At 42.8% G+C, this 14,217-nt stretch overlaps 4 protein-coding genes across 4 annotated transcripts; 2 read left to right on the forward strand and 2 right to left on the reverse strand.

The window, feature by feature from the left end:
- Positions 1-3,559: 3,559 nt before the first annotated feature.
- Positions 3,560-5,542, forward strand: LOC128712197 (myosin-2). Its single transcript, XM_053807096.1, has 7 exons — positions 3,560-3,676; positions 3,757-3,969; positions 4,260-4,379; positions 4,468-4,719; positions 4,781-4,923; positions 4,985-5,405; positions 5,483-5,542. The coding sequence occupies exons 1-7, from the start codon at positions 3,560-3,562 to the stop codon at positions 5,540-5,542; spliced, it is 1,326 nt and encodes a 441-aa protein (XP_053663071.1).
- A 488-nt stretch (positions 5,543-6,030) lies between these two features.
- Positions 6,031-8,023, reverse strand: LOC128719307 (cytochrome P450 315a1, mitochondrial). The gene is made up of 8 exons (XM_053812935.1): positions 7,824-8,023; positions 7,520-7,726; positions 7,266-7,450; positions 6,996-7,205; positions 6,798-6,931; positions 6,507-6,722; positions 6,231-6,446; positions 6,031-6,162 (listed from the first exon to the last, which is right to left on the reverse strand). Exons 1-8 carry the CDS (start codon positions 8,021-8,023, stop codon positions 6,031-6,033), a joined length of 1,500 nt encoding a protein of 499 aa, XP_053668910.1.
- Positions 8,024-9,099: 1,076 nt separating this feature from the next.
- On the reverse strand, positions 9,100-11,246 carry LOC128719318 (transmembrane protein 120 homolog). The gene is made up of 7 exons (XM_053812946.1): positions 11,172-11,246; positions 10,968-11,086; positions 10,059-10,334; positions 9,911-9,986; positions 9,463-9,828; positions 9,242-9,391; positions 9,100-9,159 (listed from the first exon to the last, which is right to left on the reverse strand). Exons 1-7 carry the CDS (start codon positions 11,244-11,246, stop codon positions 9,100-9,102), a joined length of 1,122 nt encoding a protein of 373 aa, XP_053668921.1.
- Positions 11,247-11,934: 688 nt separating this feature from the next.
- LOC128719329 (zinc finger protein 675-like) lies at positions 11,935-14,098 on the forward strand. The gene is made up of 5 exons (XM_053812957.1): positions 11,935-12,010; positions 12,319-12,470; positions 12,539-13,514; positions 13,584-13,806; positions 13,882-14,098. Exons 1-5 carry the CDS (start codon positions 11,935-11,937, stop codon positions 14,096-14,098), a joined length of 1,644 nt encoding a protein of 547 aa, XP_053668932.1.
- The last annotated feature ends 119 nt before the right edge of the window (positions 14,099-14,217 follow it).

Below are 14,217 nucleotides of genomic sequence, written 5' to 3' on the forward strand. Positions count from 1 at the left end.
GATCGTCGATAGCAACATCTACCCACACACGCAAACACACAGTGCCCTACAATATAGCACACATCTATCCTAGTCGGGCGAACAAGGTATATATAGTGCGCTTCGAGGCCATCGTGTTGTTGGTGTTGGTATGTGATATACACACGGACACATTCAACTACACCTATTCGCATGCAGTGCGGTGGTGTTAGAAAGGAAAGAGAGAGCGCGCGCGTGAGAGAGAGAGCGAGCAAGAGTGAGTGAGTGAGCGAGTGTGCGCGCGCGTTTGGTCCGCTCGTGCTCTGCTACTAAGCGACTTCGATTTCAACAGACCCTCAACACACACTGTTGATCATCGGTGTGTTGCACCCAAAACCCACTCGCCCCGCCAAAAAAAAACCCCTTTTGTAACATAATATTCTCACACCGGCACAACGCTCTATGTACGGACGGCGTGTAGTTACACACCAATACATAATTTAATAACAAACCCCCAAAAAACGAACAAGAAGAAATAAAAGATCGTGAAGTAATCATAAATTCCTGAAAAATTGAATTATTTGTTATGTGTGCGAAATAATTCAATCTGCTTTCTCTAATGAAAAGGGACTTCAGCATTAAAGGGAAAAATCGTTCCAAACTACAACGCTCGGATGTTGGGGAGGGGTTTTTTTTCGGCAGGAGACTTGCAGGAGTTCCAGCTGAACTTGCTGCGGCGTGATTTACATCCAATGCAGCTCAAGGAATAAAAACAGCGGGTCCGAGGCGTTTTGAAGGCAAGCGTAAATATTGCAATGCGAATGGAAATTGTGAAGCCGCCCTGATGTCCCATTGGTGTCCCTCGTGCGTGGCGTAGTTCCGGTTCCGGTATCCGAGGTAATATCTGGTGAAGTCGTAGTACTGCTAGAACAGGTCTGCAGGGTGGGAACGAGACGCAGCATCCAGCAATATGCAATGACGTAGTAAATGTATCTTTCGATGTCAGTTACTTTAAACCCTCGCAGTACGTTTGACATTTGCAGCAACACTTTAATGCGTAGGCACGCTCTGTACGCTGTGCGTTAATTAGATTATTGAAGCATTCTTCATCACACAGCGCCCATGAACAACGGCGCCTGCCGTACAAAACCTTGCAGAAATGGTAACGGACGGACGAGTCTGCAAAGTTTAGTACGCTTAAGTCAAGGCAATTAATGCTCTGAAGTGTCGGTGGAAATTTGGACTAACTTCTGCCTGTCAGTAATCTAACTTTTTGCGGAGTGGCTCGGTTCGCGCTGGGACATCTTAAACGTATTGGGCGCGAAACTTCAAGAAGAAGAAGAAGAAGAAGAAAACAACTACAAATACATAACCTCAAACAGAACGATACTCCCAGTTGTCACGGTATTATGCACTTGATAAGCATTTTAAGAAATCATTTCCAATTAAATGACTGTGCGGGTTGTTGGCAACTTCTGCAAGCGTGCGGCAAAGGTTTTGCTGGAAGTAGTTCGCCGAGATCTACTAACCTCAACCGTGCCGTTGGGCGGTAACTTTGGTGGGTTTCGGGGCGACTTTGATGGTGAAATTTATCCATTCTAGTTGCTTTTTATTACCCACTTAAGATGATGGCGCATGCAGTTCGGCTATGGTACGATCTGCTTCAAGGCGCAACAGCTACGAAATGTGTATGTTTTATTGTTTCGGTTATAAACAAATATAACAGTCATGACCTATATTACAAATAGAGGTTCAAACAGTTGTATGCTGTGCTGTATCGATCGACAGGCCCGAGTAAAAGCTTATTCCAAACGTTCTAATACGCCTCGTTACGCTGGTTGGGAACGGTTTTATAGTGATTAAATTAGCACCAACCGGATTCATTTCCGCCTAACGACTGCAGCTGGCAGTGTCTTCTCGTCACAGTCGCAGCCGTGCATTTTATTTATGTCACAGCGAACCCATTTTACTAAACAATCTCAACGATTCAATCTCAATTTCCGCCCTGACTGCAATCCAGTTAGCGGCGCAAGGAAACAATTTCCATTAGTTAGATTTGTTTGGTTTTTTTTATGGCATTCGGTGTGAGCAGCCCGCTTTGATTTAAGTGCATAACCTATATCATTGTCCTGCGGTTACACACGTTTTGCCTAATAGCTGCATTCGAACAATGTTTGCAAAAGGATTCCAGTTGTTATAGCACCCGCTATTCTCAACTGCACTCTCACATTTGCCATAAAATTACGCATTTTACACTGGTGTAGGTGAGGCGATGCCCGAAATACACTATATTATAGCGGAGCGCTATAATGCGAGAAAAGGTTCTCATATCTCGAATTTCAATCTGATTCCGATTCCGAATGAATCTTGGAATTGAATGAATGAATCATAATCGCTCTATTTCAAAGATGAATCCTCACAGATTCCGTCCCAGCTCGGAGGATTCATGCATCTTTTGAGAGTTGAATCCTGATTTCAATGATGCCTCACTAAAAATTAATATGACTTTTCTCAACTGATTAATTAAGCACAAAACTAGTAACCTGATTCCTATTCATGATTCTGGCTGAATCGTAATCTCTCTATTACAAAATGGCATGAATCCTCAAAGATTCCGTCACTGCTGGGAGGATTCATGCATCTTACGAGAGTCAAATCCTGAGTTGAATGGTTCCTCGCTAACGACTCTTCTGAACTGAATCATTAAGCATAAAACTATTAACCTGATTCCGATTCATGGTTCTGAATGAATCTTTGTATTGGATGAATGAATCAGAATCCCTCATTACAAAGACCTCAAAACCTTCAAAACTGCCGCCACTGCTCGGAGGACTCATGCATCTTATGAGCGTCGAATTCTGATTTAAAAAAAACTCCTCCCTAAAGACTCATGAATGACTTCAACTGTCAACTGATTATTTAAGCACAACACTAGTAACATAGCCTTTATCTGCAAACAAACAAATGTTTGATATGACATTTAAAAAAATAATAATTTACACGTTTTTGCCTAGATTTTGTACTATAAACTACGTTCGTTGTCAAATTTTCCGAACACAGCGTACAGGAACCGGCATCAACTTGCATACGATCGGATTTTACCTGGCCCAAACTGTGTATTGGACGACACTATCTTCGGAATTTGATCATTAATCTGAATATACTCAGTAGAATTTTACTTCATAGCGAAGTTTCCGCTGCTTTGTGTATTGTTCACATATTACCAAACAGAATAGAATACCTGTTTGTTTACAATCAGATTTGAATGTTGAATGAGTGGATGATTGCATGTTATACCAATAAATAATGAGATTTTTTTACTGCCTTACTTTTAAGGCATATCATTGCAATTTGTTAAACGATTCGGAACCGCGTATTTTATTGCAGCAAAACAACGTTTTCAAATGATGTATCCCGATTTGTACTAGAAGCACGTGTAGCCTGCGAACGAAACGTGCAGCAGGTTCTTTTATAGCAAGCATGACACTTGCGCAGTGATAGCCCCTCGCTGTGCTGTCTAGTTTGCGAATCGATAATACCGAATCAGTTAACCCGCGTATTAACGAACGGCGTATGGTATACGGACGCCAAAACAAAAAGAATGGCAGATGCCTCCCACGACACGAGCGTGGAGTCGCCAACAATGTGCGACTGTTTGCAGCAACCGCTAGCGGAATGCCGTGCCCAGCTGGCCACACTCGAACAGTGCAACGAAATGGTAAGTTGTGACAGGTTCTTTATCATCTGCCCCTCTGGAAGCGGTAGCCGAGTTCTGACCCTTGTGGAGGTACCTTACAGCTCCAGAAAAAGCTCGACGGGTATGTGAAGGACAATGAGAATCTAGTCATCAAGTATGCGTTCGTCGAAAAGAAGGTACTGGATCTGAAGGTGCTGGTGGAGGAGAAGGATACGAAACTAAGACGACACGACCAGGAAGTGGGTGGCCTCCAGAAACAGATTGCTTCCTTGAAAGCGGACAAGGCCAAGCTCCAGAAGAACATCGAATCGAAGGTAATGCTACTCTCGCGAGTTGGTAGTGTGTCAATACAAATTTTGAACGGTTAGCATTGTTACTTCCACAGTGCTTTTGCGTGTAAGGCTATGTGTTTGGCTAGGGTTTTGTGCTAGTTGCTCGAAATCGAACATCTTCGATGTATTCTCTTCCTCTACGATTAGGATACGCTTGTGCGCGTAGTTGCTTCCCGAGGTTTTATGTATTGTTTACGTGTCCAGGAGTTACACTTTGTGTTTGACTTTTTGTTTCTTTTACGCGTGTCACACTGTGCGGTCCGATTGGCAAGCTGCGGGACATTGAGTGTCTCGGCAAAGAACTCGAAGGTAGTCGCCATTACGCGTCCCAGACCGAGATGCGCTACAAGTACAGCAGCTGTCGCTTACGGCGAGAGGCCGACGATCGAATGGTATTTTGCTTTGGGCGATGTCACCATTCGGATGTTTGCTTTTGAATACTACAACCACCTACTGTTGTACCGTTGTTTTGTTTCCAAGAGACTTGAGGCGGAAGTGCTAAATTTGCGTCAACAGTTATTGCAGCATGTCATCGCGGAGGAAACGCACCAGGCGAGCGAGCAGGTGGCGGAAATGGAGCGGAAGGTGATGGAGCTGCAGGCGCGGGAAATTATGCTGAAGCATGCGAGCGATGAGCAGGCGGCCAGGATTATCGCGCTACAACGCACGAACACCGAACTGCAGGATGCGCTGGAACGGCAGGATAAAAAATATAACCTGTCCGTGGTGGCGGTGAGTTTATACTTGAACATTAAAAACGCAAACTAAATGGCGTACTTTACTCCATTCGCAGCTGAAGGAAGGCGACACGGAACGGGAACACCTGAGACAGCAACTGGATCAGCTGGAGAAACATTTGAACCAACAGGCATCTGTGATAGAAGAATTGCAATCCAAAGTGAATGCTGCTGATGCAGCCGCAGAGGAATCTACACGGTGTGATATTGTTACACTAACGCATGAACCACAGATCTCAACATTTCCTAACTCCCTACAGCATCGAGCGGCTCGTCAACGATCAGCGCACCGAACTCGAGCAGCTAACCGGCACACTCGACGAGTATCGGAAAGATTTGGAGGAATTGCAGGTGCGGGAACTGGAGCTGCTAGCGCTGAACAAAGATCTCAGCGAGGTGAACTGTTTGCTGCAGCAGGAAATTGCAACGCAGGAGTCGAAAACAATCGCCATCACGCTCGAGTACGGCAAATTCGTGACCATGTGCCAGGAGTACGATGCACAGATTATCAGTCTCGCGAACTCGCTCGCAGTCGAACGGCAACACCGGACGGAGGAACGGTTGCTAATGGCAAAGCACATAGCCGACCGGACCCGAAAGCTCGAACATGCTGAACGATCACTCCAGCAAACGCTGAACGAACTCGAAGCGAACCGAAAAAAATACTTCGCCCTTATGAAGGTAAGTTGCTTTTGGTTGAACTTTCAACCCTTTTGTTGGATAGTTTATAAACCATAAAATCTCTTTCTACCCCGAAGGACTTTAAACGTGAGATGAAAAATGCCCACCATAGCACAGAGCCTGGTAGCGGACAGTAGCCAACGGTAATTATCAACAGTTTGCTACCAAGGTGAACCGTTGCTCTTGTACCTTCCGCTTTGTGAGATGTTATTTACTTTGCGATAAAGCGCTTCCGACGTGTCGCAATTCAGTGTACGAAGCAGTTAAATGCTGTAACAGCAACAGCGAAAGCATACATACAAAAGCGGATAATACAGTTGAGGTAAACTTCATGTTATGGTTTGGAAGACTTTAAACTGTATCTTACATTATTGAATTAATAATAAAAGATAAAAAATAAACAACTTTGTGAACAGCAGCGTTCATCAAATAGGATCCTGTGAGGTATATCTGTTGAGGGGGTATTGGTCGAAAGCTACGCGATATCTTAGTTACTTCTTCGGCTGGTTAACGCCTTGTCCATTTACCTAATAATTGCTTGTTGCCCGACAAATATAAAGCTAAATTAAAAGCAGATCTTCGTTCTAAAAATCGTAATAGAATGGCGTAGAATGACACGCACTAGCTAGGCGTTAGTTTGAATGGCTTTAAAAGACACTTTCACGGGCATGTTTGGTACCGTAATCATCTTGAGAATCGGTTTAATCGATTCCTGTTGATCCTTCTCTGCCAGGCCAACTTCAAAATTCGTTAACATCTACATGGTAAAAATGGTTACATTAAGTAGATAGATAAGGTGGTCATATCGGGCGCAGCAGTACTTACCATGGATATTAAATAATGCATTTGTAGCTGGGCGATCTTTTGCCCGATGCACGACCGCGCTCCGATTGCAAACGGCAACGAAGCGGATGCCGTATTGCCTACTTTGTTACTAGGTGTGGCTGTGTTTCGTTGCCATCGGTACGGATTGAACTGGTTCGGTTGAATAAAGAATCGTTCGTCCCTGCCAGCACTGTACAGTGATAATAACACAAGCGTCTATAAAAGTAAAAACAATTAATATATGTAATCGCGAAATTTCCGTGTCTTACAACTCACATCTTTGGGTAGTAGATACTCTCCAAAACTACATTCATCCTCCAGGAATCGGCCAATAAATGGAGCGACCGGATAAAGACGCAACGTTTCCCGTACGACACCCTTTACCGCCGTACATTCCAGTGTGTTCGACTCGCGTATATTTTCTCGCACCGATTCCTGAACGGTGGGATTGTTTGCCAGCAAATAAAGCGCCCAAACGGTAGCAAATGAAGTCTACGAAAGCCCAGAGAAAAAAGTTAGTTTATGATTAGAAAATATAAAATTTAAGAATAGTTCAGAATTGCGTACCGTATCTCCGGCGGCAATTATGAAGTCTATAAAGATCCGCATCATCAATGGTTTATCAAGCTTTTGTACCATCAGATCTAGCAATCCGTCGTTTGATTGGGAGTTGGCTATACCGAATTCTATTATATCAGTTGCTGAAAGGTCGAAAGCATATTTTAAAAGTAGTTCGCATTGCGATACATTGTTTGACAGACTTACCGAGGCGTATCGTTTCAGGTACCACCTTCTCAAACTGTTGCCATGGTTGTACGTTCAAACGGTCTGCGATTGCCGGTGGAATGTTCATCAGTTCGGAGCTAAACCGGAAGATGTCATACACTACGGATGAGAACTGTGCTACCAGTTGCCGAAACTCCGGCGACTGTTGACATTTCGGAAAGGATGCTCCAAGCATCACGCTTAGCACCACTGTGGGATGCAATAGATAGCCATTAATCTAAAATCAGTTCATAGCTAATATTAAATTACCTTCGACAGACCACTGGTACAGGAATGCCTCTATACCATCAAAGACGAATGTATCATCACAGTTCTGCTTGATGTGTTCGACCGTAGCAGCACAAGTCCCGCGGATCGGTAGCTCCATCCAATTGAAATCTTTCAACATGGGTTTGTTGAAAATCTGTCTCGCCTGCAACCATTCCCTACCGTCCCTAATGGGAAGCGAAGCAAATGGGAATGTTATTGGTTATCAGCAAATGCTAAATGCGCCTCTAACTAACATGAAAAACAACCCACGTTGGTAGTCGTGCTTCTTATTGAAATACGTCCACGATTCCGGCAACGGATGGCGTGGGTATGGTCCCTCGAGCTGGAATGTTTTGCGCATTAGTTGTGGATCGCGCACAAATACTGCATTTTGGGTGCCAATCTGCAATCGCACCAGGTCACCGTACAGCTCGTGATACTTGGAAATGCGTAGATGCAACCTGTAACAGTGGATAACAAGATAATTAAGACGGATTAAGCGATAATCATGAAACAATGTTTGAATATACTTTCGAACCGTGTTCTTAAGTAACTTACTCAGCTGGTTTTCCGAGGTGCATGATATCGTTTAGCATACCGAGCAGCGGCAATCGCCGAGGGCCCGGTATTTTTATAAACGGCAACGCATTTCCGCTAGCAAACCCAACTCGATTGCTTCTGGCCATCAATTGCTTCTTGCTGGACAATTCCAACAGCGATAAGTGTCGGATGTTGTGACTGCGGAGACGACACAACATTGAAACTGTACAAGAAGCGAACCACAAAAAAAACAACAACCACTCTCACGTACACACGCACCGAAGGTTTAATTAACACACAATGGCCAGGGCAAGGTTTGGGTCCAAATTGCAGCAGTTTGGTTCCCCGTTGTACCGGGGGCTTTTGATTTGACGTTTGTGTGCGTCGAAATTGTCAAACTACAGTTGCCCCTTTGTAAGACGTGTGCGCATAGCCACTTGAGCTGGATTTGAATTAACACTGTCACTGGCAACAGAAAAAAACGCTGTTCCTGGCCATCCGGCTATCTGATAGTCCGTAACTTTGAATACGGTGGTTTGGTTTCCCTGATCGAACCTCCATTTTTGTCCTCCGTTTTGGCATCGTGAGCCAGAACATCGCATCTGCGTTTCTAACATGTTGAATGCTACCAATCTGACGATGAACATACGAATCTTCACCTTGTTGGCAATCCCGAATTCGCAATACAGGCGAACTTATTCCATCGTCTAACGGCAAACTATTTGATTAGGTTTCGATTCTACCGGAGATCTCCTATATTTTGCCATGATCAATTTTCCAACTGCTCGTACTCAATGGAATGTGCCACGACGTTACACGAAGCAGTCGTTGAAGCATTTGTATGTTGCTCAAGTTGTTGCATCTTGTTAAACTATTTTAATAACACTTTTACGCTAACGTATCGTGATAGTAGGGCTCCTAGTTTGGCTGCTCAATGAAAAATAAAATATAGGGAATACGGTTAAAGAATTCTGGTTGGAGTAATTGTTTCTGAAGTGAATTATGTGGCTTTTCACCTAACGATTTACCCAACATATTCTACAAGACGTTCGGGAGTCTAAAATTCAATGCAATTCACATTCGGTTCAGTTTTCTGTCCAAATTTCTTGAAATTATCATAAATTGATTCCATATTGAGCCATCTTTTTACAAAAAGACAACATATGAGACAGTGCGTGTTTCACAAGCGCTGACGCGATTTATTTCATATTCTCTGATAAATAAACGTAAAGGAAATGTACAACATAGTTGTTCTCTTTGATTGATGACAAATAGTTCATAACAGAAATGCGGTTTACTTCGATTTTGGTGAATCTACATTAGTGCCATCACCCGCATCGCTGTTTGATGGTTGCTGGAATGTATAGAATGCATAATATAACACAATTAACATGCAGCTTTATGTGAGAACGCATCGACTTGCAAGCAACACTTACCCGTACCGTTTTTTGTCTTTTAGAAGCGATCAGACTCATCAATCGATATCGATTCTCGGTGTGTTCGGTTTGCTTTTGCAGTATAACAAGCAGCGTCGTTAGACTGTTACCGACAAACAGAATGAGGAACAAAATGCTCAAAACAGGTATCTGTAACGAGAAACATAGGAAACCGATTAAGGTAAATGCGGAATGCTTGACAGATCAACCCTATAACACACCTGCCAGGTCGCGTCCGGATGCTCGGTAAGCTGGTACAGCGTAAAGGCATTGTAGAACTGAAACAGATAGCCTACAAACAGGAATGGAAAGAGAAATTTGAGCCCGCGCCACATCCACGAATGGAAACCCTCGATGGTGATGTCCATGTTGTGCCGTTCACCGAGCGCTTTGAGTCGATACAGCACACCCTTTTGGTAGCGGAACTGCATATACTGGACCAGACTGATGTACACGTTAAAGTACATAAACTGGTTCCGGAAGAGTTGCCATGGTTCGCCTTGGGGCCACACGAGCAGCACACCGGCACAGACGGTAGAAATGAAATGGTGCAGGCGCCACCAGCCCTTTATACGCGAGCCATTTACCTAAAGTAAAATAGAACAAAAAGGGATAACGTAAATACACCAAATTAGCTTGCTTTTAACATGTATCAATGATAAAATTTACCTTCAAGATCGATTCTCGTATGGTAAGGGTACAATAATACCAGACCAACAGAAACAGAAACACAAGTTCCAAAGCACTGTTAAATACGAAGAAATATATGTTATATGTGCAATTTTATCGTGTGCTCTATACACGCATCTCTACTCACCGATAATTGTACAGGATATTTAAAAACGAGAGCAGCAATCCAATGACGTTCAAGATCAGCTTGAACTTTTCATACTCATCCTTATAACGAATTTTATCGTTCCGGTTCAGTATCGATACGTTCACGTCACCTAGAATAATCTTTAAGTATCGACTATTCTGTTGCGGCAAGCCTTGTTCGATCTCGTGTATCTGTGCTTTTCGCTTCATGATACTTTTATCGAGCTGCGTCAACTTTTCCTTATTCGTATGCGTTAGCCTCTCCTTGGTCAAGTACCTGTATGTATGTATAAAGAAGAGTGGAAACGAATTAAAAACTGCTTTATTATTAGGCTACTGTTGTAAGCCCCAAATTTCAAACCTAATAGACTTTCGATCATTATACAGCTCAGTTTTTTTTTTCCTCATTAGCTAATAACTACGCACAAAGCAAACCGGTTCCGGCGTTAAGGACTGTCCTTGTACAGGGACGTATGTAAAAAATAATAACGTGCATCTCGATTGCCTTTGCATGCCATTGCACGTAATTAGCGTTCGAACTCCACACACACATACACAAAAACATTGTTAACGCGGGAAAGGTTTTAAAGGTTACCCAATCTTCGGCCAAGGGTGCTTTGTGGTATAGCCCATTATTGATACCGAAAATCTTTACGATATCATACAGTGCATTGCTACCCTTTGACGCCGGTACGAAACCAAAGCCAAAATTCCGCGATGATAAGCAAAATTCCATTTTTAATCGATACCATAGTCGGTTAGAGTCCAAAGTTTATCTTATCGCCCACCTGTTGTTTTGTGCATACTTATTAGACGTCTTGCTAAAGATGTACTCGATTGGTTTATAGATCGAGGCACGTAAAAAAGGCTTCCTCGAGCGAGCAACCGCTATGAAACAACAGCAGCTTACGTTTTAAGATGTTTGGATATTTGCCGCATCCGGTAGCGCTGGTGTTGAATTTGTTTTGTGCATTTTTCCTGCATTTCTTCCAGCCGTTCGTGCAGCTCCTGGTATGATTGATTAGCTGCCTGTAAGCCAGAATAAAGGAATGCAAGCATTAAATAACAACCCACACACTGTCAAACAAAGCATGGGCCATCGGTGCTGTCTTACCTCCAGGCTCCGAAATTCGTCCGAAAGTTCGGACCAATCTCGCTCCAGCTCTTCGACGTCCACCAACCCCGACATTTTCACTCGCTGATGCGGTACACCTGGTACGCCTAATGGTGTTGGATTGGTTTTCGCACGCGGTGATTGCAGAACGAACGAAAAAACCACTTGTTATCCGCCTAATAAAACAAAAAACACCAACCTCTGCCGAGTGGATACGGCAGACTAAACTCGCAAGTGCTATGCAATCTCACAGAACGATTATGGCTACGCACGCTCTACGTACAGAAATGACTGTGTGCGAAGGTTGCATTTTACAAACAGTGACGAGTACTGGCATCTTTTTGGCTGCTTGGATGTTGATGTTCGATGTACGTAAAATGTCAAGTGGAGAGTGGCGGATCGAGCTTGTACCTTTCATTCGCTTTATGATGCGTATAGTGAGTTTTGAGGGAATATTTGAATAGACTGAGATCTTCTGTAGTGAGCAAAGTTTATCAAAATAAAGTTAAATAATATTTTTCGCCAATTTTCATTCGTTTTTTATCGCGAGAATAGCTCAACATAAAGCGAAGAATGTAACAGTGTAGTATAAACAAATTTAATTCCTCAAAACTGTGAAGAAACGGAGAGATCATGTCATAAACAAATAGTTGACAGTTCGACACTCAAAGTGATGCGCTGTTTGGTAATAGCAGTTGCGTGAAAAATAATTTAAATCGTGAATATCGGCATTTTTTCGGAAATATTAACAATAAAACGCACTATGTCGCTAGGATTATATCTTACCAAGTTATGGAGCTTAAACTACAGCCACGAAATGTTCAAGGAACGGTTGAACGGTGCTTTTTTCCAACATAATGTGATCAAAGGGTTATACTCCTTTGAAAACAGCTGATACTTCGGTGTTAAGCATGCAAAAGATATTGTAAATTGCATTAATATAACCATTACAAAGGATTAACGCTTAATTTATATCGATTTTCCGTTTCAGATCAACCGCACGGCAGTTATCGTTTTGAACGAAGGACATGCGCACACTTATTTTTGATGAAAATATGAGAGGGAGCATGGAAAACAAAAGTATGATGGTACTGTCTCATGCCGTGGTGCTGGTGCAATTGTTAGGACACTTTATTCCACACACCAGGTGTCGGTAACATGGACAGCAGGAATGCCATTAACGACCCTAATCAATGTAGACTTTGTATGCGGGTATGTGACGACAGTTTTCTAGAATATATCTTTACCGATAAGGAATATAGCATTGCTCACCAAATATTTGAATGCACCTCGATACGCGTGAGTATGATAGTTTCAATTGGAGTTGAAAACATTTTCTACTAACCACTCGTATGTCTGGTTTACAGGTAACCAAACAAGATAATCTTACCAAAATATGTAAGAACTGTGCCTCGCTTCTATTCCTGACAACAGAGTTTCGCAACGCATGCTTCAAAACCAATCGCTTACTGATGGAAGACTTCGTTATTCTAGAGCTGGGTGACTGGGCCGCCGACAGAAATCAACTCCTCCTTCGGGAGTGTGAAAATTTCATAGTAAGGCACAAGCAGCAAGTTGACTATCTGTACGCCAGCATTGTAACCAACAGTGAACAATATCTGGAAGGATCGCTAGCAATTGAAACGGAACTGTTCGGAGAGAATGGACAGCAAGAGCGGATGGATAAGAAAATTGGAACGGAAAAAGCAACGCTTCAGGACGCAAAGCCCGTCCCAGCTCGATTAGAACAGTGCGAACCGGATCCGGAGATACTGATGGAGATTACAAAGTTCCTTGAAGAGCAAACACCCACCCATCAAGAAAATCGACACGATCGTACACAGCACGTGCAAGATCATGCAAAACAAGCGATGGAACTCCATCGGTGCAGCCTTTGTTGCATCGTAAGTGATACTGTTGTTGGGCTAACGAACCAGCAGCAAAATATAGTTAGAGTGCTAAATGTCGAACATTCCAAGCATAGTAAGCTTCGATCGTGTAACGAATGTTGTCTGCTGCTGGATGTGATAGATAGCTTTCAAAAAATTATATATAACGCTCAAGAATTATCCCTGCACGAGCGGAGTTCTTGCGAAGCATTGCAATTTGAAAGTATGGTGGAGTTGGAAAAATGTTTAGTGGAAAAACTAAAACATAAGCAGGAGGTATTCATAAGATGGCAAAACAAAGTGCCTACGTTACAAGCTAGCGGATTAATAGTAAATGAAACTGAACCAATCGTTCCCATAAAAAAATCCTCCAAACGCACGAAGGTCACTTGCCATATTTGCGGTAAGCAGTACGACAACTGGAAACTAAAACCGCATCTCAACGAACATGCAAGTATGTAATGAGTAACTTAAAAGTCGTTGAATATAGCTGCAATACCTAATTTTCTATCCATTGGTCTAGATATTCGTCCCTATGCTTGTGATCAGGAGGGTTGTAGCAGCACTTTTACCGGGTTGGTTTTGCTAAACCGTCATAAAAAGTTGTGGCACACCGATTATTTCTACGCTGTGTGTAGTATTTGTGGCAAAAAGTGTAAAACTCAGGGCATTTACAAAACTCACTTATCGTACCACGAAGAACCGAAACTGCCCTGTACAGTTTGCGGAAAGCTGATGCGTAACAAGTAAGCATACATAAGGCGTTGCAGGAATATCAATGAAGAATTTTTCAACTTATTTTTGTATTTTTTCCTTTACAGACGTGCGATATGGAAGCACATGAAAACGCATAGTAACGAACGGAAACATGTATGCGGTGTGTGCAATAAGAAGTTCACAATTGCGTATACGCTACGAGTGCATATGCGAATTCATACGAACGACAAACCGTATCCTTGTGCGAAGTGTGAGAAACGGTTCCAATATAAATGTTTGCTGAAAAACCACTACCAGAGATACCATAGCGAAGGCGACTAAGAGTACCGTATGGCAGAACTTCTTCCTGTCAATATTTCATCTTTATGACCTATCCTTTTTCGATAGAGCTCTATAACTTCTTACACAATAAGAACTGTGCCTCGCTTCTATTCCTGACT

Source organism: Anopheles marshallii, chromosome X, assembly GCF_943734725.1.
Source record: "Anopheles marshallii chromosome X, idAnoMarsDA_429_01, whole genome shotgun sequence".
Taxonomy (NCBI): domain Eukaryota; kingdom Metazoa; phylum Arthropoda; class Insecta; order Diptera; family Culicidae; genus Anopheles; species Anopheles marshallii.

What these genes read in the sequence shown, in the direction of transcription:
- LOC128712197 (XM_053807096.1), top strand. Translation starts at nt 3,560, where the DNA reads ATGGCAGATGCCTCCCACGACACGAGCGTGGAGTCGCCAACAATGTGC. An exon ending in AGAAGAACATCGAATCGAAG is followed by an intron (nt 3,970 to 4,259) that starts GTAATGCTACTC and finishes CCGATTGGCAAG; the next exon opens with CTGCGGGACATTGAGTGTCT. An exon ending in ATAACCTGTCCGTGGTGGCG is followed by an intron (nt 4,720 to 4,780) that starts GTGAGTTTATAC and finishes CTCCATTCGCAG; the next exon opens with CTGAAGGAAGGCGACACGGA.
- LOC128719307 (XM_053812935.1), bottom strand. Translation starts at nt 8,023, where the DNA reads ATGTTGTGTCGTCTCCGCAGTCACAACATCCGACACTTATCGCTGTTG. An exon ending in CACCTCGGAAAACCAGCTGA is followed by an intron (nt 7,727 to 7,823) that starts GTAAGTTACTTA and finishes CCACTGTTACAG; the next exon opens with GTTGCATCTACGCATTTCCA. An exon ending in TAATTGCCGCCGGAGATACG is followed by an intron (nt 6,723 to 6,797) that starts GTACGCAATTCT and finishes GGGCTTTCGTAG; the next exon opens with ACTTCATTTGCTACCGTTTG.
- LOC128719318 (XM_053812946.1), bottom strand. Translation starts at nt 11,246, where the DNA reads ATGTCGGGGTTGGTGGACGTCGAAGAGCTGGAGCGAGATTGGTCCGAA. An exon ending in ATCCGGACGCGACCTGGCAG is followed by an intron (nt 9,392 to 9,462) that starts GTGTGTTATAGG and finishes TTCTCGTTACAG; the next exon opens with ATACCTGTTTTGAGCATTTT. An exon ending in AAAGACAAAAAACGGTACGG is followed by an intron (nt 9,160 to 9,241) that starts GTAAGTGTTGCT and finishes TATACATTCCAG; the next exon opens with CAACCATCAAACAGCGATGC.
- LOC128719329 (XM_053812957.1), top strand. Translation starts at nt 11,935, where the DNA reads ATGTCGCTAGGATTATATCTTACCAAGTTATGGAGCTTAAACTACAGC. An exon ending in TTGAATGCACCTCGATACGC is followed by an intron (nt 12,471 to 12,538) that starts GTGAGTATGATA and finishes TCTGGTTTACAG; the next exon opens with GTAACCAAACAAGATAATCT. An exon ending in GGAAAGCTGATGCGTAACAA is followed by an intron (nt 13,807 to 13,881) that starts GTAAGCATACAT and finishes TTTCCTTTACAG; the next exon opens with ACGTGCGATATGGAAGCACA.